The sequence below is a fragment of the Pongo abelii genome, chromosome 6 (assembly GCF_028885655.2).
Source record: "Pongo abelii isolate AG06213 chromosome 6, NHGRI_mPonAbe1-v2.0_pri, whole genome shotgun sequence".
NCBI lineage: Eukaryota > Metazoa > Chordata > Mammalia > Primates > Hominidae > Pongo > Pongo abelii.
This window is the reverse complement of record NC_071991.2, coordinates 81,178,051-81,202,234: the sequence shown is the minus strand read 5'-3', so window position 1 is coordinate 81,202,234 and position 24,184 is coordinate 81,178,051. Positions and strand designations below refer to the sequence as shown.

At 37.4% G+C, this 24,184-nt stretch overlaps 1 protein-coding gene across 17 annotated transcripts in view; it reads left to right on the top strand.

Annotated features, from left to right (window-relative positions):
* Positions 1 to 24,184, top strand: part of PPP1R9A (protein phosphatase 1 regulatory subunit 9A) — a 390,995-nt gene that overhangs the window by 207,172 nt on the left and 159,639 nt on the right. For all 17 annotated transcript variants that reach the window (XM_063726078.1, XM_054559470.2, XM_054559467.2 and 14 more), the window contains exon 4: positions 5,840 to 5,960. In XM_063726078.1, the coding sequence (XP_063582148.1) occupies positions 5,840 to 5,960 (121 nt within the window). The remainder of the gene's footprint in view (positions 1 to 5,839; positions 5,961 to 24,184) is intronic.

Here is a 24,184-nt window from a genome sequence, read left to right as displayed (position 1 = left end):
AAACTTAAAAAGTCCGTCTCAAAAGAAAAAAAAAGTCTGTAGCACACAGCAAAACCTTTACTCAGAAGAAAACCTATATCCTTGATTTCTTTCTTTAAAATAAAAAACTTTAAAAGCAAAAAATGGACCTGTCTTAGAAATCAGAAAAAGTAAACCAAATAAATCAAACAAACTAGCAAGGAAGAGTAGTATATGTAAAAACAATATTAATAACATAGAAAGGAAAATCTAGTAAAATAAGGTAATACAAATCCTTTTCATTGAATACATCTATAAAATATATCAATCATAATACTGAGTGGAGAAAATTGAAAGTAAATTTATGCAAATTAGGAATGGAAGAAAAATATATAGTGTTACTATAAAAGATCAGTCACTGCATTTCTTTGTCAAATGAGGTGAATGCCCAGAAATAATTTATGTCCTAACAAAATTTGAATTACCAGAATCAACTATAGTAAAATAGACTAATTGCTATAGAAGAAACTAGAATGACAACTACAGATAAAACATTAAAATATCATCAGAACCAGATGATTCTATTGTACCTTTAAAGAATGCATAAAGCCAGTGTTAAACTATTTTAGATCATAGATAATAAAGGAAAACTCTTCATTTCATTGAAATACCATATAAGTTTACACCCAAAACTAATGTGCTACAAAAAAGATTGCTATAGTACAACTACAATTGTGAATATATATTTTAAAATGCTAAATGAAATAAAATATCAAATATAGAAATAGTTAAAGAGAAAAGGTCAGGTGCTGTGGCTCATGCCTGTAATCCCAGCACTTTGGGAGGCTGAGATGGGCGGATCACGAAATCAGGAGGCTGAGACCATCCTGGCTAACACGTGAAACCTCATCTCTACTAAAAATAAAAAAAAATAGCCCGGCATGGTGGCACGTGCCTGTAGTCCCAGCTACTCGGGAGGCTGAGGCAGGAGAATTGCTTGAACCTGGGAGGTGGAGGTTGCAGTGAGCCGAGATCACACCACTGCACTCCAGCCTGGGCGACAGAACAAGACTCTGTCTCAAAAAAAAAAAAAAAAAAAAAAAAAAAAGAAAGACTCATTAGGATCAAATGGGGTTTTAGATACAAGGATACAGAGTGGTTCATTATTCAGAGATTTATCCACATAAAATGTAAAGGAAAAGCCCTTAAATTTTTTAAATTTCATGTCAAATTGGTATGAAAAGATGTCAATTTGGTAACATTTACCTCTTTAAAGAAAGACTGTAAATTAGCACATGATGGAAGCTGCCTAAATTTATGCAAACTATAAATGTACAATACGTACAGAGAATTCTAATTCTAAATTGAGTAAACACTAAAGATTTTTAAATTAAAACCAGAAATCAAATTTGTAATGCTCTTTAAATGAAATGACCAGTATAAATAACAGCAAACAAAAGATGAAAAGCATCATCTTTTGCTGATATATTCATATCCATATCTATCTAGAAAACCAAATTGATTCAATATTAGATTTGGTAAAATAATTTGTGGAGGAAGAGGTTACATTCAAGATATGTATAAAAATCAATTTTTTCTATGTAATCACATTAAGAATTTAGAAATGAAAATGGGAAAAATATTTTATTTACAGTATCACCAAAACAACAAAATATTTATTTCTAAGAAAAACATGGAATTTATCTAAATAAAATAATAACATCTTTTTGAAAGTCATTTCTATTTGAAAGCAAATTGAAAGACAAACCATATTCTTGGACAAGAAGGCTCCAAATAGAACTGCCAACAAAGTTGGGTTGGGAGAGGAGAATTGCAAAAAACAGTATTAAATTTTTTTGGTAAAATGTAAGTCTGGAGAAATACAGACTTAAGTATGAAAAAGAATATGAATGACTTAATTTACCAAATATCTAAATATAATGTATAGCTTTTGTAATCAGAACAAATTGTATTCAAATGGCAATTGATCAGTGGAACAAAATAGAAAATCCAGAAAAAGATGTTAGTGTATGTGAGAATTTAATATATGACACACATGATATTTCAGCTTAGAAGTAATTGTGTGCTTTATAAATTGTTCTGGCATAACTGAGCATCTATCTGGACGAATCTAAAGTTGGATACCTTCATTACAGCATAGGTAAAAATAAATAACTCTACATGGGTTAAATAATAACATATTAAAGATGTTGTAAAGAAAATTTAAATGACTGCATATATCATCTAGGCTTGTGGCAGGAGAGTCTTAACCAAAATGGGAAACCAGAAGTTAGAAAATAAGCTTTGGGCTCCGTAGTATGACAATAGTGTCTTCCATAATAACATAGTCCCACTGTCTTTGCCATCATTTTATGGCTGTTTTGCCTTAGTGCTTTGCCTGTCCCTAGGAATGTATATAGAGGAAGACAGGATGCAGCTGGGTTCTCGATGGGGCAGCCACAGGAATAATAAGTGGCCTTTAAGGATGAGATTCCAGACTTCACTCATCTTAGAGAAAAGCTGTACGTAAATAAGATACTGGAGAACATCAGTCTTCTGGTCTCTGTGCGTTGATTGTGCTCTTGCTTGTATCGCCCTTCAGTCATCACGTTGTCCTTGTAGGTAATTTGCATTAGAATTGAGGATGGCTTGAGTTAATATTGCTTTTTCTGCAACTGGATTTTTAGCTCTGCAAATCTGAGTAATTTTCCAGTTAAAAGCAATGAGAGGAGCAATGGAAGGAAGAAAGAGAATTCTACCAAGACCTGAGTCTAGGCAGAGAAAATGGATTTAGAAACCAAGAAGTAATTTTTACTCAAGATAGTTGCAGGAAGAAATTATTTAATGGTGTGACAGTATGGAGATTTCAAATTTGAGAGGAGCCTTTTGTACGGTAATGAGTATGGGAAAGTTTGACTCACAGCTCTACATTGGCTTGACATGTGATAAGTTATAATGAAGAGAAACCCTGTGAGTATAATGAAAGTGAGCAAGAATTGAGCCAGAATACTAATACATATGTACACCAGAGATTTCATATAGGAGAGAAATTCTATGGTATTTTTCTGTGTGGAAGAGGCTACATTGATCATCTCTTAAACAATACAAGAGCAATATACTGAGGGTAAAAATTTACATGGATGTAAACACTATGGGAAGGCTTTCAGCAATCATTCATCCTTCATCAGTGTGAAAAAAATTCATTTTCTTGAGAAACCCTATGAATGCGATGAATGTCAATAAGAATTCAGCCATCTGCTGACCTTATTCACAAGAGAATTCATGGTGGGAGAGAGGAAAACCCTATGCATGTAACCAGTGTGGGAGAGCCTTCAGCACACATCTAACCTTCATGTACACAAAAAATTTCATTCTGTGGCGAAATTTTAAAACTATAATGAATGTAGAAAATCTTTAACAAGATAAATCCTCTTGATGAAATCAGTCTTTATACCAGAGAAACAATTTGAATAAATAAGAGAAATCACATGTATATAAACTTAATAAATGTAATGAATGAGGAAAGTCTTCAGAGATTATTTATGTTAGTCAACATTAAAGTTTTCACACTAAAGAGATACCTATGCTTAGAATCAATGTGGAAGTGCCTTCAGCTGGGGTTTGCATCAGGCAGCCCATCCAGGGGAAACACTGTAAAGATTCCTCTAGCATGCAGCTGAGCAAACAAATCACACTTTTGCCAAGTGACATCTTTTAAAACATATGTAGAATAAAGATGTAAGATTGTCAGGTGTACTTGGAAATACTTCAGGCATAAGTTGGTGATAAGTAATAATGCATGAGATGAACCTTCATCCAAAGAATACTAATTACAAGAATCCTGGCCGGGCATGGTGACTCATATCCATAATACCAGCACTTTGGGAGGCTGAGGCAGGAGATTGCTTGAGCCCAGGAGGTTGAGACCAGCCTGGGCAACATGGTGAAACCCTGTCTGTACAAAAAAAAGAAAATACAAAAAATTACCTAGATATGGTGGCACATGCCTATAGTTCCAGCACCTCGGAGGCTGAGGTGGGAGGATCACCAGAACCCAGGAGGTTGAGGCTGCAGTGAGCCATGATGGCGCCACTGCACTCCAGCCTGATCAACAGAGTGAGACCTTGTCTCAAACGAAAAAAAAAAAAAAAAAGAAAGAAAGAAAAACAGAGAAAATGCTTAAGAAAGTAAAGGTTATTGCTGAAAAGTCTTTTAAAAGTGTCATTCTGTTGAGTATATGGACCAGTATTTCTTTAATAATCCATCACTGTTGATTAGTTAGTATTTTTATGCTGCTAGTAAAGCGTGATTACAAAGACTTTGAGGCTATCAGAAAATAACCTTGAACTTTAACTAAAACATGTGGCACACAAAATAGTGTATCTTTTACATATTCACAGAAAGGACAAATGGAAATATGGATAAACGTGTGATTTGTAAGTGAATTAAAAAAAAAAACAGTCACACAGTATTGTTCATAGGACCAGTAAAATGGAAATAAAAATGAGTGCCTGTGAATACAGAATGGTTGGATACATTATGATACCATCTCACCATGAAATATTATTCAGTAATTAGAAATAATTTAGAGCTATGGACATTGAGGACATTGATATCCATGACATATCTTTTTTTTAGACAGGGTCTCGCTGTGTTGCCCATGGTCGAGCACAGTGGCGTGATCTCAGCTCACTGCAACCTCTGCCTCCCAGGCTCAGGTGATCCTCCCACGTCAGCTCCCAAACAGCTGGGACTACAGGTGTGCCCCACCATGCCCAGCTAATTTTTCTATTTGTAGTAGAGACAGCGTTTCACCCTGTTCCCCAGGCTGGTCTTGAACTCCTAGGCTCAAGGGATTCTCCCACCTCAGCCTCCCAAAGTGATGGGATTACAGACGTGAGCCACTGTGCCCAGGCGCTTCATTGGTTTTTAAAAAGTAAGCAGTAAAGAGAAGTAGGTATAATCTCATTTGTGTAAACAAATAAGAAGGAAAAACAAGCTATATATACATATATATACATTCATATATGTCTAAGTATATGTGTGTATATATTATAGTTGTTGATGAGTATATATTCTTGGGTATAGAAGCACAGAGGAAAGTACTCAAATATACTATCTTTTTTTTTTTTTTTTTTTTTTTTTGAGATGGAGTCCCGCTTTGTCACCCAGGGTGGAGTGCAATGGCACAATCTTGGCTCACTGCAACCTCCGCCTCCTGGGTTCAAATGATTCTCCTGCCTCAGCCTCCCGAGTAGCTGGGAGTACAAGTGCCTGCCACCACACCTGGCTAACTTTTTGTATTTTTAGTAGAGACAGGCTTTCACCATGTTGCCAGGCTGGTCTTGAACTCCTGGCCTCAAGCCATCCACCTGCCTCCGCCTCCCAAAGTTCTGGTATTGCTAGCATGAGCTACCATGCCCAGCCACATATACTATCTTATTAACATGAATAAACAAGTAAAGAAGAAAAGACCATATAAATGAAGGAGGAATTCCAGATATGTTATGATCACATTTATTTAAAATTATATGTTTGAATATGTATACTCTTACGCCTAAAATAATTCATTGCATTATTTAGAGAATCTAGGTTTTAAGGAAGAGTGACTAGTCAATAACCAAGTTGTTACCTTTTCTTGAGACACAATGAATTACCAACAGTAGGAGTAAAATGATGCTAAACGCATGAGTCTTTTGGAGGATCTCATTAGATACCCTTACTGCGTAGCTTAGAAAAGAATTCTGCTAAGGCAAGCATGTTATTGTCCTATCCATAAGGAAAAATAAAATTAGAAACAGCAAGTAGGTCTCACCAGCTAATTGCAGACTAGTGTAAAACTTAAGTTGTTTCACCTCCCCCCTTTTTTTCTTTTTAATAGATGAGGATGGTCTTGGTATAAGTATTATTGGAATGGGTGTTGGAGCAGATGCTGGACTTGAAAAGCTGGGAATATTCGTCAAGACAGTAACAGAAGGTGGTGCTGCTCAACGGGATGGCAGGTAAATTAAGGACTGTTGTTAATAACTTAAAATCTTTAGAGAACTTTCCTGGAAGTTTGTCCTTCAGTTGTAGCTTTTTGCTTTTGTTTGTTGATTTTTTAGGATAGAATTTCAGGTTTCTCAGATGTGAAAATCTTGAAACACTTGAATTATTTTCTGATATGCAGGCAAAATATCTGCTTTCTTTAATATATATTAGGTAAATGAGTGGGCAGATCTATCAGTCTATACCTGTCTTTATCCATTCATCTATCTGGTGGGAAGTGGGCAGAAACATGGGTGTATATAGTTGTGAATGCGTGCTATGGAGGTCAGCACATAGTTTCACTTCAGAAATATTGAAAGAAATGATAATAGTTCTGGCATCTTAAAAAATGACACATGTAGATAGTAAGTTAGGGACTCTAATTCTGTATTGATGGTAATTCTGAAGGTCAATGTTTCTCCAAATATATTTATGTAAAAACACAGGTTCTTGGGTGCACCTAAACCTGTAGAATTAAAATCTCCAGTAGAGGGGTCTGGCAGTCTGCACCTTGGATAATTCTAGTACACAGCAGAGCATCCAGATAATCACTGTTTTGTCTTAGCTTTCATAATCTCAAGTTTATCTATCTATCTATCTATCTATCTATCTATCTATCTATCTATCTTAGGCCTAGATTTTGATTAACCCTCATACTTGGCTCTGATGTATCAGGTTGGGGCTAGAAGCAGAAGGTGGTGTCTTAGTTTGTTTTGTGCTGCTATGGCAGAATACCTGAGACTGGGTAATTTATAATGAACAGAAATTTATATGGCTCTTGGTTCTGGAGGCTGGGAAGTCCAAGATTAAGGGGCCACATCTGATGAGGACCCTCCAGCTGATTCATCCCATGGCAAAAGGTGCAAAGGCCAAGTGAGAGAGAGCCAAGAAGGGGCAAAACTTGCTTTTATAACAAACCCACTGTCAAAGAAATAAATCCACTTCCATGATAATGACATTAATCTATTTGTGAGGCCAGTGCCCTATGACCTAATCACCTTTTAAAGGTCTCACCTCTCAACACTGTTGCGTTAAGGATTGTTTTCACCATATAACATTCAAACCATAGCAGTTGGCAATATAATACAAGTAGACCCAAATATACAACTGCTAAATTCAAAGAATTATTATGTTGTTTTATGTACATTTAATGAATAGCTTTGAATTTTTTTATGTTTAAGTATGTATCATTTCACCATCTTATCAAGAAATAATAAAGCATGTTGGAAAGAATTTGTGAATCTGTGAGGAGACCCAGAGCAGCATTTTTTTTTTTGAGATGGCATCTCGTTGTGTTGCCTAAGCTGGAGTACAGTGGCATGATCTCTGCTCACTGCAGCCTCTGCTTCCCAGGTTCAAGTGATTCTCCTTCCTCAGCCTTCTGAGTAGCTGGGACCACAGGCATGGACCACCACGCCCAGTTAATTTTTGTATTTTTAGTAGAGATGGGGTTTCACCGTGTTGGTCAGGATGGCCTCGAACTCCTGACCTCAAGTGATCCACCTGCCTTGGCCTCCCAAAGTGCTAGCCACGGGTGCGAGCCACCGTGCCTGGCCCATTGTTTCTGTTTTAATCCTAAAAATGCATACTGATACCCACAGATAGTTCTCAAAAAGAGCTAAATTGATTTATGTAAATACAAAACCACACCTTATATCTTCTTTTCCATGAGGTTAGGGATAACATCTTAGTCAGTAGCCTTGTTTGTATTCCTATAGCACTTAGTATAATGCTTTGCATAGAGAAGGTTTGAAATAAATCTTTTGAGTGAACATTCAGCTCACTACATTTAAAACGAAGAATGTGGAATATGACTATCTTGTGTCTTAAATTAACTTATTAACAGTCTTCCTCCTTTTCAGAGTAGTTAAGGAAATAACATCTTTGCCCCTTTAATAAATTATATATAATGGTAGTAGTATTTCCAGTTATTAATTTACCACCTTTCTCCCAAGAGAGCTAAAACTTGTTTGTAAAATATACCTCATTTCTTATTAAGTTTGATGAAAATTTTAAGATCATGGGAAATAATGCTACAGTTAGTATTCAAACATGCTTAATTGTTATGAACCATCCAGAAAGCCAAACCAAACTACAACTTGATTAAAAGAATAAAAAGTCAGAATATTTTGCATTAATAGCCATGTAACAGGAGTCCTGAAAAAAAAGAAAGAAAAATAAAATTTTGCATTTAGTAGTTAACCAGTTCCTGTTGTTCTAAACATAGACATATTTATTTTTCCCTCAATCATTTTAAAATTAGGTTTGCTTTCTATTAACCTATTTACTAATTATTTATTCTTCTACATAGTTTCATTATTTATAACTACATTAGAACTCTGCTAAAGTACAGTCCCAGTGTACATTTATTTCCTCAGTCCTTTTAAATGAGTATTTTCCTAGTATACTAATCCTGTTATTGTTATAATAGGTGCTTAATAAATGCCTCACTTAATATATTAAGACATGTAACTTGGCCAGGCCAGGTGGTTCATGCTTGTAATCCCAGCACTTTGGGAGGCTGAGGCGGGTGTATCACCTGAGGTCTGGAGTTCGAGACCAGCCTGGCCAACATGGTGAAACCCCATCTCTACTAAAAATACAAAAATTAGCTGGGCGTAGTAGTGGGCGCCTCTAATCCCAGCTACCCGGGAGACTGAGGCGGGAGAATCGCTTGAACCTGGGAGGTAGAGGTGGCAGTGAGCCAAGATTGTGCCATTGAGCTCCAGCCTGGGGGACAGAATGAGACTCAGTCTCAAAAACAAAAAACAAAAAAAAACTTGATGTGATGTAATGGACAGAATCGTTAAGATAATGTAACTAGGAGCCTTCATTCCATTACCTCTACTTATCATCTGGGGATATTCAACAAATTACTTAATTTTCATGTTATCTACATTGTGGGTTGTGGTAAGCATGAACTAAGTTTGTGTGAATAACCTTCCATAGTGCTATTCATATATATGAAACTGTTCTTGAACCAAGTAAGAGTAAGCTTGAAACTTAATAAAAAAAATAGTTATTATGGGAGAAGCCTCATGGAAAACTATTAAAGGTGTACAACATAAGTACAGAATCAAAATTTTAGAGGTCAGAGAAACTTTATAGTTCTTATAATCAATACATTTTCTTGTCTATTAATAAGAAAATTGAGGGTGGTTGTATATGTGCATATGTGTGTGGGTATGAGAAAATGACAAAATAAACATTATTATACTTACAACAGATTTATATCTTTTAAATTATTATTTCCACCACTACTGGTGTGTTCATTTGCGCAGTGTTTACTGTTTACAGATGTTTACTATTTAAAAGGTATCAACATACAAAAGTGCAGTTCCTCTAGTCAATAATACATTTTAAGTTATATACACTTACTGATATAGAAAAATATTCCATTAAGGATTTACCAAATAGTGTGATTAATATGATGCCATTCTTGTGTAGGGTATATATTCTATTTCTTCTTTTCTCTCTCTTTGTTCCTTTTTGTCCTTATCTCTCAGTCATTCTCTTTCTTAAAAAGCCTAAAATTAATATATAAAAAAGTGTTGAATGGCTCTAGTGTATGGGTTTTTAAAAAAATTTTGGCTGATATAGAATATCTAATTTTGTAGAGAATATATACCTGTTGTGTATAGTTTCTGAATTAAAACTAAAAATGATAAGATTTTCACCCCGAGGAAATTACTTGTCAGACCTCCTTTATTGACAGAATTAAAGTTCTGGGTTACATGTTCTCTAAGGTAGTTCCTTTCAGCCTTGAAAGGATAAGATTCTGTATTATTGTTTTCTAGCTTGCTTTAGATTCTTAATAACTCTTTCTATTTAAGAAAATTTATTTCAATTTAATCTCAGATTTAGTCTGAGATTAAAATCATACCTCCTTCAAGGAATGTTAAATGAGCAGACATGTATATGTAGAAAGTTTTTTTCCTCCCCCTCCTCCCTCCTTCCTTCCCCCACAAGAGGCCTTTTCATTGTGATCATTTGTATTCCTGCTTAAATGACTTGTAAACTCTCACCACATTTTGAGTACTTTAAAAAATTTGCCGTGGGTACTTATCCTCCTGAGTTTATCCAGTATAGTTAAAAAGTTTTGGCCCTTCCTTATTCTTTGATATTATCTCTTACATTCAAAATTTTCTTTTGTCAAGCTTTTCATGTGTGTACTTTCTCCTATGATGTCTTAAACTTACAGAGTGCTCAATAAATATTTGTTGAATGAGTGAATCCTTGTGCTTTAGTCACTTTTTATTTTTATTTTTTATTTTTAGAGGCAAGGTCTCACTATGTTGCCCAGGCTGACCTCACACTCTTGGGCTCAAGTGAACTCCCCACCTCAGCCTCCCAAGTAACTGGGAGTATAAGCGAGTGCCACAATGCGGGGTTTTTAATCACTTTTGAAACCTTTACTTGGGCTTATCGTTTTTCTCTGTTTTGTTTTTATGCTACCTTCCTTTTACAGAGTGGCTTATAATTTAGCTGAATGACATGACAGCCATTTCTATTTCCTGTTTCATTTCTAAATTTTTAGTAAAATACTATTAAATATATTGACTATTAGTTTTTGTTGTCATAAATGTAATTTTGGGATTGCACACAGGACACTTTCACACACTAATGATTTTCCAGTCCTCATTCATGATTCCATAAAGCAAAATTAGTATCATAAAAACAATTCAAAATGCTGAATTGTAGAGTAAATCGTGGATGGTAACTAACAAAGGATGTTAATAATGCTGTGCTAAATTAGAGGCAAATTAAAAATCCATTTTGGACCCACTTTGTTTTTGAGTCCTGTTTTTGTTTCACAAGCTTTTGCTCATCATCATTTTCAATCACTGTCGTTTTCAATTTTATTGGAAGGGATACCACATATGAAATTAAGGTTCTATGTAGTTTATCCTCATTCAAGTTTGGTTTTTAAATGATTTTAATTGTTTTTTTTTTCATCTTTTGGGTAATACCAACATATACAATAGATTAAAGAGTCCTATTCTTTTGCTTATCCTGCAGGAAACTCACCCCCTTTTAGGACCCATCTTTGCCTGAACTACCCTCCAGCCTAAGAGAACCCTGGATGGAAACTTGTTTTAATTAAATCTGTCATGGTCCCCTATTCGATGGTTTCCTCTCTGTGCACACACTCTCATGTTAGTCTTCTAATAAAATATTTTGCCTATTCACCCCTTAGATTTGGGCTATTACTGCTTTGATATGTGTTTTCACAATTTTCACATACATTTAAAACTTCAGTATCTAGCATTTTGAGGAAGATCTCTGTTGACCAAAGTTCATTAATGTTGCTCCCTGTCTCCCTGTCATTCTTCTTTGGTGGCTCTGTTGACAAAAGCCCCGTTGAGGTAGGGTTATTTTTTTTCTCTTCCCAGAAACATTGTGTCAATAAGTGACTATCCAGTAACATTAAACAAACCCTAGAATAATCCAATTTGTGTATTTTCATTAGCCTTATCCCTATTGATTCTGGTTTTCAGATTAAGAATTGCAGGATCTCAGCAATATCACAGTGAGACTGAAGAGCAGTAGTGTTGTGCACTTTTGTTTATGGTAAGCACATGGAAACTATTGAACTGGCCAGGATGAGATGGTTTTTACAAACTAGCCAGGTATGTTCCCATAAATTCCATTCCAGTCGACAGTATTTCCAGGGGAAACAGGCTATTTCCTCTGCTATCTTGGAAAATTTTGAAAAGTTTAGATAATCCATAGAACTGGTTATTCTTTGTAGTCTGGGATGGTCTGATACAGAGCTCTGTCTAGGTATTCTTTTGTTTTTAACCACTGAGAGTCTTCCCTTGTCTTTTCTGTGCTTTTCGTTACAGCTAAGATTTAAGAGAGATTATCAGTGTTATTGTTCTGTGAGGTTGCATCTAAAAGTTGTCTTCTCATGAGATAAAAGATACAAGCAAAGTGGGTGTTAGACACCAGAAAATTTTTCCCGTCACAGTAACCATTTTTGTATTTAATACTCTGCTGGCTCACGTTCTAGGGAGTTGTAGGAGCAGTCTATACTGGGAATAAACCTGAACCACTGCCTTTTTCATCCATTATTCCCCTCATCTCTCACCCAACCCTCTTTACCTCTCTTTTCCTCTTCTCCTCATTTTTAGTTTCTTGAACTTATCTCCACCTTAATCATCACAGTTTACCTCCATAAAAAGGTAAATTGAAAAGCCCCTTATATAGCAAACTCAATAGAACTCCACTTCTCTTCCTCCCTCCCTCGCTCACTCTTTTTAAAAACGTTAAAGATGGTTTTTATTTCCTCATTTTTTTAATTATCAGATTTTCAAATTTTTTCTTTAATGAATGTATCACTTTGAAATGAGAAAAAAATTTAAATGGACACCGTTTTGACGAAAATAATAATCAAATAGCATGAAGCTTTCTTTGTCCCCCGTAATGTTTTCAGTATTAAAGTAGACAGGAAGAACTATGTAGAATCAATATTTTAGTCATAGGATTCCTCTTTTTCACATTGATCTCTGATCTCTGAATGCAAAGAGCAAATCCAGCCGAAAGTCTATTGTTACTGTTTCTGTTGCATGGAATACTTTGCATCTTGTATCTCTTCTGTCTTCTTTTTTCATTCTTTTTTTTTTTTAACTTTTATTTTAGATTCAGGAGGTATATGTGCACTTTCGTTAACTGGGTATATTGTGTCATGCTAAGGTGTGGGGTATGAATGATCTCATCACCCAGGTACTGATCATAGTACCCAGTAGTTAATTTTTCAACCCTTGCCTCCCTCTCTTGCTCTCCCCTCTATTAGTTCCTAGTTTTGCTTGTTGCCATCTTTATGTCCATGATTACCCAGTATTTAGCTCCCACTTATAAGTGAGAATATGCAATATTTGGTTTTCTGTTACTGCATTAGTTTGCTTAGGATGATGGCCTCCAGTTGCATCCTTGTTGCTGTAAATGACATGATTTCATTCTTTTTTATAGGTGTATAGTATTCTATGGTTCATATGTGCCACATTTTTCTCTGTCTAGTCCACTGTTAGTGGACACCTAGGTTGGTTCTGTGTCTTTGCTATTGTTAATAGGTTTGCAGTGAACATGTAAGTGCATGTGTCTTTCTGGTAAAATGACTTGTTTTCTTTTGGATATCTACCCAGTAATGGGATTGCTGGATTGAATGGTACTTCTGTGTTCTTTGAGAAATCTTTAAACTGCTTGCCACAGTGACTGAACTAATTTGCATGCCCACCAACAGCGTATAAGCATTCCCTTTTCTCCACGGCCTCACTAGCATCTGTTGTTTTGACTTTTTAATAATAGCCATACTGATTGGTGTGAAATAATATCTCATTGAGGTTTTGATTTGCATTTCCCTGGTGATTAGTGATATGGAGCATTTTTTAATATGTTTGTTGGCTGCTTGTATGCCTTCTATTGAGAAGTGCTTTTTATGTCTTTTGCCCATTTTTAAATTGGGTTATTTGTTTTTCGCTTGTTCAATTGTTTAAGTTCTTTATAGATTCTGGGTATTCGACTTTTGTCAGATGCATAGTTTGCAAATATTTTCTCCCATTCTGTAGCTTGTCTGTTTACTCTGTTGATAATTTATTTTGCTCTGCAGAATCTCTTTAGTTTAATTAGGTCCCACTCATCAATTTTTCTTTTCTGTTTTGTTTTTTATTTGTTTGTTTGTTTTGAGATGGAGTTTTGCTTTTGTTGCCCAGGCTAGAATGCAATGGTGTGATCTTGGCTCACTGCAACCTCTGCTTCCTGGGTTCAAGCGATTCTCCTGCCTCAGCCTTCTGAGTAGCTGGAATTACAGGCACGTGCCACCATGCCTGGCTAATTTTTGTATTTTTAGTGGAGACAGGGTTTCACCATGTTGGTCAGACTGGTCTCGAACTCCTGACCTCAGGTGATCCACCCGCCTCGGCCTCCCAAAATGCTGGGCTTACAGGCATGAGCCTCTGTGCCCGGCCTTTTGTTGCAATTTCTTTTGAAGACTTAGTCATAAATTCTTTCCCAAGGCCAATGTCCTGAATGGTGTTTCCTAGGTTTTCTTCTATGATTCTTATAATTTGAGGTCTTACGTTTAAATCTTTAATCCATCTGGAGTTAATTTTTTATATACAGTAAAAGCTAGGGGTCCAGTTGCATTCTTCTGAGCATGACTAGTTAGCTATCCTAGCACTATTTATTGCATAGGGAGTCCTTTCTCCATTGCTTATTTTTGTCAATTTTGTCAAAGATTAGATGTCTGTAGGTGATAGAGTTTGGCTGTGTCCCCACCCAAATCTCGTCTTGAATGGTAAGTCCCACAATTCCCACATGTTGTGGGAGGAACCTGGTGGGAGGTGATTGAATTTTGGGGGTGGATCATTCCTACATTGTTCTTTTGATAGTGAATGAGTCTCATGAGATCTGATGATTTTAAAAAGGAGAGATTCTCTGCACAAGCTCTTCTCTTGTCTGCTGCCATGTGAGATGTGTCATTCACCTTCTGCCATGAATGTGAGGCCTCCCCACCCACATGGAACTATAAGTCCAATAAACTTTTTTCCTGTATAAATTACCCAGTCTCAGGTATGTGTTTGTCAGCAATGTGAAAACAGACTAATGCAGTAAGCTGGTACCAGTAAAGTGGGGTATTGCTGAAAAGACACCTGAAAATGTGGAAGTGACTTTGGAACTGGACAACAGGCAGAGGTTGGAACAGTTTGGAGGGCTCAGAAGAAGACAGGAAAATGTGGGAAAATTTGGAACTTCCTAGAGACTTGTTGAATGGCTTTGACCAAAATGCTGATAGTGATATGAACAATAAGTTCCAGGCTGAGGTGTTCTCAGATGGAGATGAGGAACTTATTGGGAACTGGAGCAAAGGTGACTCTTGTTATGTTTTAGCAAAGAGACTGGTGTCATTTTGCCCCTACCCTAGAGATCTGTGGAACTTTGAACTTGAGAGAGATGATGTAGGATATCTAGCATAAGAAATTTCTAAGCAGCAAAGCCTTGAAGAAGTGACTTAGGTGCTGTTAAAGGCATTCAGTTTCAAAAGGGAAACAGAATAAAAGTTTGGAAAATTTGCAGCCTGACAATGAGATAGAAAAGAAAATCCCATTTCCTGAGGTGAAATTTAAATCAGCTGCAAAAATTTGCACAAGTAACAAGTAGCTGAGTGTTAATCCCCAAGACAATGGGGAAAATGTCTCCAGGGCATATCAGAGGTCTTCAAGGCAGCCCCTCCCATCACAGGCTGGGAGGCCTAGGAGGAAAAGTGGTTTCGTGGGTTGGTCCTAGGGTCCCCATGCTGTTTGCACTCTAGAGACTTGGTGCCCTGTTCCCCAGCTGTTCCAGCCTTGGCTGAAAGGGGCCAAGGTAGCGCTTGGGCTGTGGCTTCAGAGGGTGCAAGACCCAAGCCTTGGCAGCTTCCATATGGTGTTGAGCCTGTGAGTGCACAAAAGTCAAGAATTGGGGTTTGAGAACCTTTGCCTAGATTTCAGAGGATGTATGGAAATGCCCAGATGCCCAGGCAGAGGTTTGCTGCAGGGATGGGGATCTCATGGAGAATCTCTGATAGAGCAGTGCGGAAGGGAAATGTGGGGTCAGAGCCCCCACACAGAATTCCTACTGGGGCACTGCCTAGTGGAGCTATGAGAAGAGGGCCACCGTCCTCTAGACCTCAGATGGGTACATCCACTGACAGCTTGCACTCTGTGCCTGGAAAAGCCACAGACACTTAACACCAGCCCATGAAAGCAACTGGGAGGGAGGCTGCACCCTACAGAGGCACAGGGGTGGAGCTTCCCAAGACCATAGGAACCCACCTCTTATATCATGTGACCTGGATGTGAGACACAGAGTCAAAGGAGATCATTTTGGAACTTTAAGATTTGACTGCCCTGCTGGATTTGAGACTTGCATGGGGCCTGTAGCCCCTTTGTTTTGGCCAGTTTCTTCCATTTGGAACAGCAGTATTTAACCAATGTCTGTACCCCCATTGTATCTACTATCTAACTTGCTTTTGATTTTACAGGCTCATAGGCAGAAGGGACTCGACTTGTCTCAGATGAGATGTTGAACTGTGGACTTTTGAGTTAATGCTGAAAGAAGTTAAGACTATGGGGGACTGTTTGGAAGGTGTAATTGGTTTTGAAATGTCAGGACATGTGATTTGGCAGGGGCTGGGGTGGAATGATATGGTTTGGCTGTGTCCCCACCCAATTCTCCTCTTGAATTGTAACTCCCACAATTCCCATGTCGTGGGAGGAACCTGCTAGGAGGTGATTGAATTATGGGAATGGGTCTTTCCTGTGCTGTTGTCGTGGTAGTGAATGAGTCTCATGAGATAATGGTGGTTTTAAAAAGGGGAGTTTCCCTGCAGAAGCTGTTCTCTTGTCTGCTGCCATGTGAGATGTGCCTTTCACCTTCCACCATGATTGTGAGGCTTCCCCAGCCATGTGGAACTGTAAGTCCAATAAACCTTTTTCCTGTATGAATTACCCAATCTTTGATATATCTTAATCAGCAGCATGAAAATAGAATGGTATGGGGCATTATTTCTGGGTTCTCTATTCTGTTCCGTTGGTTTATATGTCTGTGTTTGTACCAGTAGTGTGCTGTTTTGGTTACTGTAGCATTAGAGTATAGTTTGAGGTTGGGCAACGTGATGCCTCCTGCTTTGTTCTTTTTGCTTAGGATTGCTTTGGCTATTTCAGCTCTTTTTAGGTTCTATATGAATTTTAACTTTTTTTTTTTGTCTTTCAGGAGGTAGGTGCTGGAATCTATCTGAATTTTTAATTTTATATATTTTTTCTAGTTCTATGAAAAATGACATTGGTAGTTTGATAGGAATAGTGTTGAATTTGCAGATTGCTTTGGGCAGTATGGCCATTTTGCTGATATTGATTCTTCCAATCCATGAGCATGGAATGTTTTTCCGTTTGTTGTTGTTATCTATAATTTCTTTTAGTAGTGTTTTATAGTTCTTCTTATAGATATCTTTCACTTTCTTGGTTAGATGTATTCTTAGGTATTTCATTTTGTGTGTGTGTTATTGTAAATGGAATTTTGTTCTTGCTTTAGCTTTCAACATGAATGGTATTGATGTATAGAAATGCTACTGATTTTTGCGCATTGATTTTGTCTCTTAAAACTTTCCTGAAGTTGTTTATCAGTTTCAGAAGCTTTTTGGTGGAGTCTTTAGGGCTTTCTAGGTATAGAATTATATTGTCCATGAAGATAGTTTGACTTCTTCTTTTCTCATTTGGATGTCTTATTTCTTTCTCTTACCTGATTGCTCTGGCTAGAACTCCCAGTCCTATGCTGAATGGGAGTAATGAGAGTGGGCACCCTTATCTTGTTCCAGTTTTTAAGGGGAATGCTGCCAGATTTTTGCTCATTCGGCCTAATGTTGACTGTGGGTTTATCATAGATTGGTTTTATTATTTTGAGGTATGTTTCTTTAGTGCCTAGTTTCTTGAGGTTTTCATCATGAAGTGATATTAGATTTTATCTAAAATTTTTCCCTGTCTGAGAAGATCGTATGGTTTTTGTTTTTAATTATGTTTATGTGGTGAATCACATTTATTGATTTGTATATGTTGAACCAACTGTCATGTTTTGTAGTTCAGTGGTGGGTGAGAAACACACCCAGCAGCTCTTTTTCCCCCATAGTTTGGTGAGCAGGAGGGAGGATTCCAGTGTTACACGACCCCTTCGGTGCCGCTTTGCTGGCTGGAAATCTCTGCGGCTGATGCCTCTTTGCTCAGGCTCACTGGGTTCACGCTGCTCACCCGCCCACTGCAGGCTGCACTTGGCTTGTGCCCTAGTCTGGATGCTGCACCCACCACAGGATCCGCACTCAGTCTGTGGCTGGTCTGGGTATGCAGCGACCTGCTTCAGTCTTGGGTGCTGGCATCTAGACAAGGGGAATGTGGTGACACCCGAAAACTCAGAGGTGCCAGCAACTGTTGAGCCCCAAGTGCTGTTACAGCTCTCACCCAGAGGGTCCCAAGGTCTGAGATCCCCAAGAAATGTTATACCTTCTTCATGTTACAGATCATTTGCTCCTGCTGCCTGCAGAGTGGCAAATTCTGGGTTCTTGTGCCATGACCAAGAAGAATTAGATACTCAGACACCAGAGACTGAGTAGGGCAGAGAAGAATTATATTGAGTGACAGAAGGAGATCTCTCAGCAGAGAAGGGACCCAAGAGCAGGTAGCCCTCTGTGAGGCTGAGTCAAGGGGTTTTATGGGCTCATAATAAGAGAGTGCATGCTGATTGGTCCATGGGCATGCCTGGAAAAAGCACCATGCAATTGGTTAAAAGGCATCAAGGATGTTCTCATTCCAGTCACGGGTTCTATGGACTGGTAGCTCAATTTTCAGGCTTTAAACTGTCCTTGGCTTGTAGGTCAGGTTTCACCAGGGACCTGTCCCTGTCTGCCTAGGAATTTGTCTGCCTCCTTATGCTGTCATTCATAGCAAATAAGTAGCAGAGCCTGCCTGTATACCTAGGATATCTGACTCTAGTGCTTACACTGAAATAATATATTACTTTATATCACATCATTAGTTTTTATAATAGACTTTAAGGATATATTATGCTGTCATATTATATATATATATGCACATCATTTACATATTGTTTTACGAGTATGTTGTTTCAAGATATTGGTGAGGTAAGCATTTTTACATAAAAATTATTGTGCATCATTCTTTGAAATGAATTCTTAGGACCAGAAGACCATGTCCAGGTACATTACATTTTATTTGATTTCATTATTTATTTATTTATTTATTTGGAGACAGAGTCTTGCCCTGTCACCCAGGCTGGAGTGCAGTGGCATAATCTTGGCTCACTGCAACCTCCACCTCCCGGGTTCAAATGATTCTCCTGCTGCCAAGTATTTGGGACCACACACGCACACCACCATGCCTGACTGATTTTTATATTTTTAGTAGAGACAGGTTTGCACCATGTTTCCCAGGCTGGTCTTGAACTCCTGGCCTCAAGCCATCCTCCTGCCTCAGCCTCCCAAAGTTCTGAGATTAAGGCATGAGCCACAACACTCGGCCCTAGGTGCATTAAATTTTAAATGCTTTAAAAACATATATGTTTATTGCAGCACAGTTTACAATAGCAAAGACTTGGAACCAACCCAAATGCCCATCAATGATAGACTGGATAAAGAAAATGTGGCACATATGCACCATGGAATACTATGCAGCCATAAAAAAAGAATGAGTTCATGTCCTTTGCAGGGACATGGATGAAGCTGGAAGCCATTGTTCTCAGCAAACTAATACAGGAACAGAAAACCAAACACTGCATGTTCTCACTCATAAGTGGGAGTTGAGCAATGAGAATACATGGACACAGGGAGGCGAACATCACACACCGGGGCCTGTTGGTGGGTGGGGGTCAAGCGGAGGGAGAACATTAGGATAAATACCTAATGCATGCTGGGCTTAAAACCTAGATGAGGGTTGATGGGTGCAGCAAACCATCATGACACATGTATACCTGTATAAGAAACCTGCACGTTCTGCACATATATTCACTCTTGTTGCCCAGTCTAGAGTGCAATGGCATGATCTTGGCTTACCACAACCTCTGCCTCCCAGGTTCAAGTGATTCTCCTGCTTCAGCCTCCTGAGTAGCTGGGATTACGGCATGTACCACTACGCCCAGCTAGTTTTGTATTTTTAGTAGAGACGGGGTTTCTTCATGTTGGTCAAGCTGGTCTCAAACTCCTGACCTCAGGTGATCCACCCACCTTGGCCCCCCAAAGTGTTGGGATTACAGGCATGAGCCACCGCGCCCAGCCTATGTTAGACTCTTGATAAGTATTCAAACACATTTGTGAGTGGAATGATTCCAGTTTCAGGAATCAATTTTTTTTTCTTGGCAAATTTCCTTATAACTTTAGTTTTTAATGTTTGTTCTATTACTTTTCCTAAAGACAATTTTCAATAATCTCTAGTCTTTGTGAGGGTCATATTGCCATTTACTTTTTTTAAAAAACAGTATTATATGTTAGGGCTGATGACTTTCGTTATTTGGAAAAACACTGTGACTTCTGAATCCATCTATTCTCAGTCTTCTTGTTGCTCTCATTTTATCTTCACTTTAAAGAGTCAGCAGCCCCTCCTCTTAACATCAACCTATTTTATTCATACCTTTCTTAGCACACTTACAGTGTTTTTTATAGCTTATCACACTCCCGTGTCTCTAATGCCTGCAACACATATCCGGTATATGCATATACACATATTTACATGTATGTGTGCATGTGTGTATTTGTGTATGTGTATGGTATCCTCAAACAGAGACCATGTCTTATTTCAATTTGTATCCCAGTAACTCTCTGTCCTTTTGCTATAGTCAGGATCAAATTACTTTTGCTAAATTACTAACTGGATTGTTCAACCAAACCAATGAGGCAAACATATTATTTTCCTTATTTATATTTTTCTAGCATTTTTGCTATCTTTCTTCTAATTAGATTACTTAGTCCCTTCAGTTGTACTTGTTTCATTTCATTTTATCAGAATTGACAGGATGCTTATTTTCAGACATTTTTTGATCTAGTTTGTTCTTTCTTTATTTTTGCCCATTAAGGCAATTATCACCTTAGTTTTCTTTCACTTCTGATCATTCTGTCTATTGATATTGTACAAACCTGTATTTTGCTTTTATTTTTTTCTTCCCAGTAAATACTAGCTCTGTACATATTTGATTTTTTAAAAAAAACCTTGTTTTCAAAGTTTTTTTAATAATCTATTATTTAGTATTCCTCTTACTCACTCTTAAATTTTTGCCCTTTAAAAAAATATTTGCCTTCTCAAGTGCTCTTGCCTTATTAAAGTTGCTTATTAATCCTTTCACTTCATGAAAGTATGACAGTGATTATCTTTCTGTTTGAGAGATTAAGCTTTCAGCTTTACTTTTTTTTTTTTTTTTTTGCTGGAAAGCCAATTCTGTTCATCCTTCAAATGCCATAGCTCAACTTTAATTTGGCTTTCAAAATACAAAGTATATTTTAAATTAAATATTTGAAAGATAAAGAATTTCTTTTTGCCTTTATCTTCCGTATATGTCCCTAAGTCAGCCAACTTGTAGTGCCATGAAAGTTGCTTGGCAGGATTGCCATTTGTAGTCATTTGTCACTCAGAAACATTGATGAATTATTGCTATCAAAGAATATATTGAGCACATGTTAATTCCATAGCATTCTATTTTATTTTATGTGTAAGTTAAAAAGAAATAAGAGGCATAAGTTCATGCTGTAAGGTAGTCTAGAATCAACTTATAACACAAAGTCTCTGCTCCTAACACATCTTTACACAACATAATAACTTTTATAAAGCAATGCAACTAAATCTTATATTATATGGTTGGGCACAGTGACATGCACCTATAGTCTCAGCTACCAGGGAGGCCAAGGTGGAAGGATTACTTGATCCCAGGAGTTTGAGACCAGCCTGGGCAACATATCAAGACCTTGTTTCAAAATTAAAATCATAAATAAATAAAATGATGCAAGTCGTATATAAACATGCACAAAGATATTTAGTTAAAAATGGTATTAAGGTCATGTAACATTTAGTCAGGGAAGATGTTTTCTAGATAGTCTGAGAAAATAACATTTTAAATGATGATTGGCTAGGAGAATATATGATTGTAGGAAAGAGAATGGCATATACATAATGATGGAGAACTCAGCAGGATATTTGCTTCTTTTAAGTCTCATCAACAAGTGTGTATCAGAAATACCTACATTTGCATAGAAGTGCAACTTTGTAACTTCACTTTAGCCTCTGATTGTTTGCTTTCCACAACCAGTCATATGTTTGCATAGGAGTGTGACCTTTGTAACTTCACTTCAGCCTCTGATTGGTTGCTGTCTGCAAGCAATCAGACTAATTGTGGACCACCACTTCATTTACATGCGGTGAACACCAAGTGGCCAGTGGGAAACCTCTAGCGGGTATTTGGACCCAAGAAGGTTCTGTATCCAGAGCCCTTGAGTTGCTGTTGGGAGGGCTTCCACACTGTGGAGTGTATTTTCACTTTCAATAAATCTCTGCTTTCGTGGCTTCATTCTTTCCTTGCTTTGCTGTGCGGTTTGCCCAATTCTTTGTTCAAAATGCCAAGAACCTGGACAGCTTGCAGTCAAGACCCTCTACAGGTAACAGTAACATGGGTTGTTTTTGTTTTGTTTTGTTTTTACAAGAGTAGGACTTTCCTCATACCCTAAGTCTTTGGTCATTAAGACACACAAATAAAACTGCATATCCTGCACTGATCATCAGCCAAGTATATTTACTAATTTCAATTAGAAGAATATAAACACACACACACACACACACAAAAGAAATACTTTCCTAATATTTGACATCCTAACTTTTGTTCCATCCAGAAAGTAAAACCACAAATAAAAGGAATTCTTTCTTTTCCTAAAATGACTTGATAAGATTAGGAAAACATATTTATTGATCTGGGTTTAGCTATAAGACCCAAGAAGTTTGCAATCTGTCTGCTTAAAGAGACCTTATACATCAAGAAATACCAAACAATATCTGGTAATATGTAATGTAAGTTTAAGGTATTCAATGATATAGAAGAGGTTCAAAGGATGGAAAAGATCATAAGCTTGGATAAGCAGATAACTTCAAAGAGAAGTTATTTGAGCTGGACCTTCAAGAAAAGGCTTTTGAAAGGGTAGAGAGAGGACTTATGGGCAAAGTTTCATAAAAGATGCAAGTCTTTTTTTTGAATCTATATTTTTATTATACTTTAAGTTCTAGGGTACATGTGCACAACGTGCAGGTTTGTTACATATGTATACACGTGCCATGTTGGTGTGCTGCACCTATTAACTCATCATTTACATTAGATATATCTCCTAATGCTATCCCTCCGCCTCCCCCAACCCCACAAGAGACCCTGGTGTGTGATATTCCCCTTCCTGTGTCCAAGTGTTCTCATTGTTCAATCCCTACCTATGAGTAAGAACATGGGGTGTTTGGTTTTTTGTCCTTGCGATAGTTTGCTGAGAATGATGGTTTCCAGCCTCATCCATGTCCCTACAAAGGACATGAACTCAAAAAAAAAAAAAAAAAAAAAAAAGATACAAGTCTTTTCAGAGTGTGGCTTGCCTTAAAGCTTTTAGTTAATGTGAGGATGTTGCTGGAAAAAAATCAAGTCCTGTTGAAATGAAATTAAGGGTTGATGGCAATAAGATATTTGGCAGGTAAATAAATGGAAACATACATGATGTTTATAGAACAGAAGGCTCACTGTCTTTCAGATGTGAAATTTCCCCATATTGATCTGTAGAGTCAAAGAAATCCCCAATCAAAACTCTAGCAGGTTTTTTATTGTTCTTGTTGTTTTTGGAGAAATTGACAAGATTGTTCTAAAATGCATATGGAAATGCAAACAACCAAGAATAACAATTCTGAAAAAGAAGAACAAAGTTAGAGGACTGACCTTATTTGGTTTTTCAAAACTTGCTATAAAGCTTCAATAATCAGGACAGTATGCCATTGGTATAGAAATATAGATCAATGTAATAGAAAAAAGTCAGGAATAGATGAAAACATATGGTCAGTTGACTTTTTTTTTTTTTTTTTTTTTTTTTTTTTTGAGACAGAGTCTTGCTTTGTCACCCAGGCTGGAGCGCAGTGGCGCGATCTCGGCTTACTGTGAACCCCGCCTCCCAGGTTCACGCCATTCTCCTGCCTCAGCTTCCCGAGTAGTTGGGACTAAAGGTGCCCATCATCATGCCCGGCGAATTTTTTTATTTTAAGTAGAGATGGGGTTTCACCGTGTTAGCCAGGATGGTCTTGATCTCCTGACCTCGTGATCTGCCCGCCTTGGCCTCTCAAAGTACTGGGATTACAGGCATGAGCCACCACGCCCGGCCTGCTGACTTTCAATAAAAGTACCATGATAATTCCATTGGAAAAAGTATAGCCTTTTCAACAAAGTGCTAGAACAATTAGATACCCATATGGAGAAATAAAAAATTGGACCACGAACCCTATTTCACACCATATACAAAGTTAATTCAAAATTAATTGTAGATCTGGACATAGGTCTAATATTATAAAACCTCTAAAAGAATACAGAGGTGAAAATTTTTATAAAATCATGTTAAACAAAGATTTCTGAGACAGGACACAAAGTATGAACCACGAAAGAA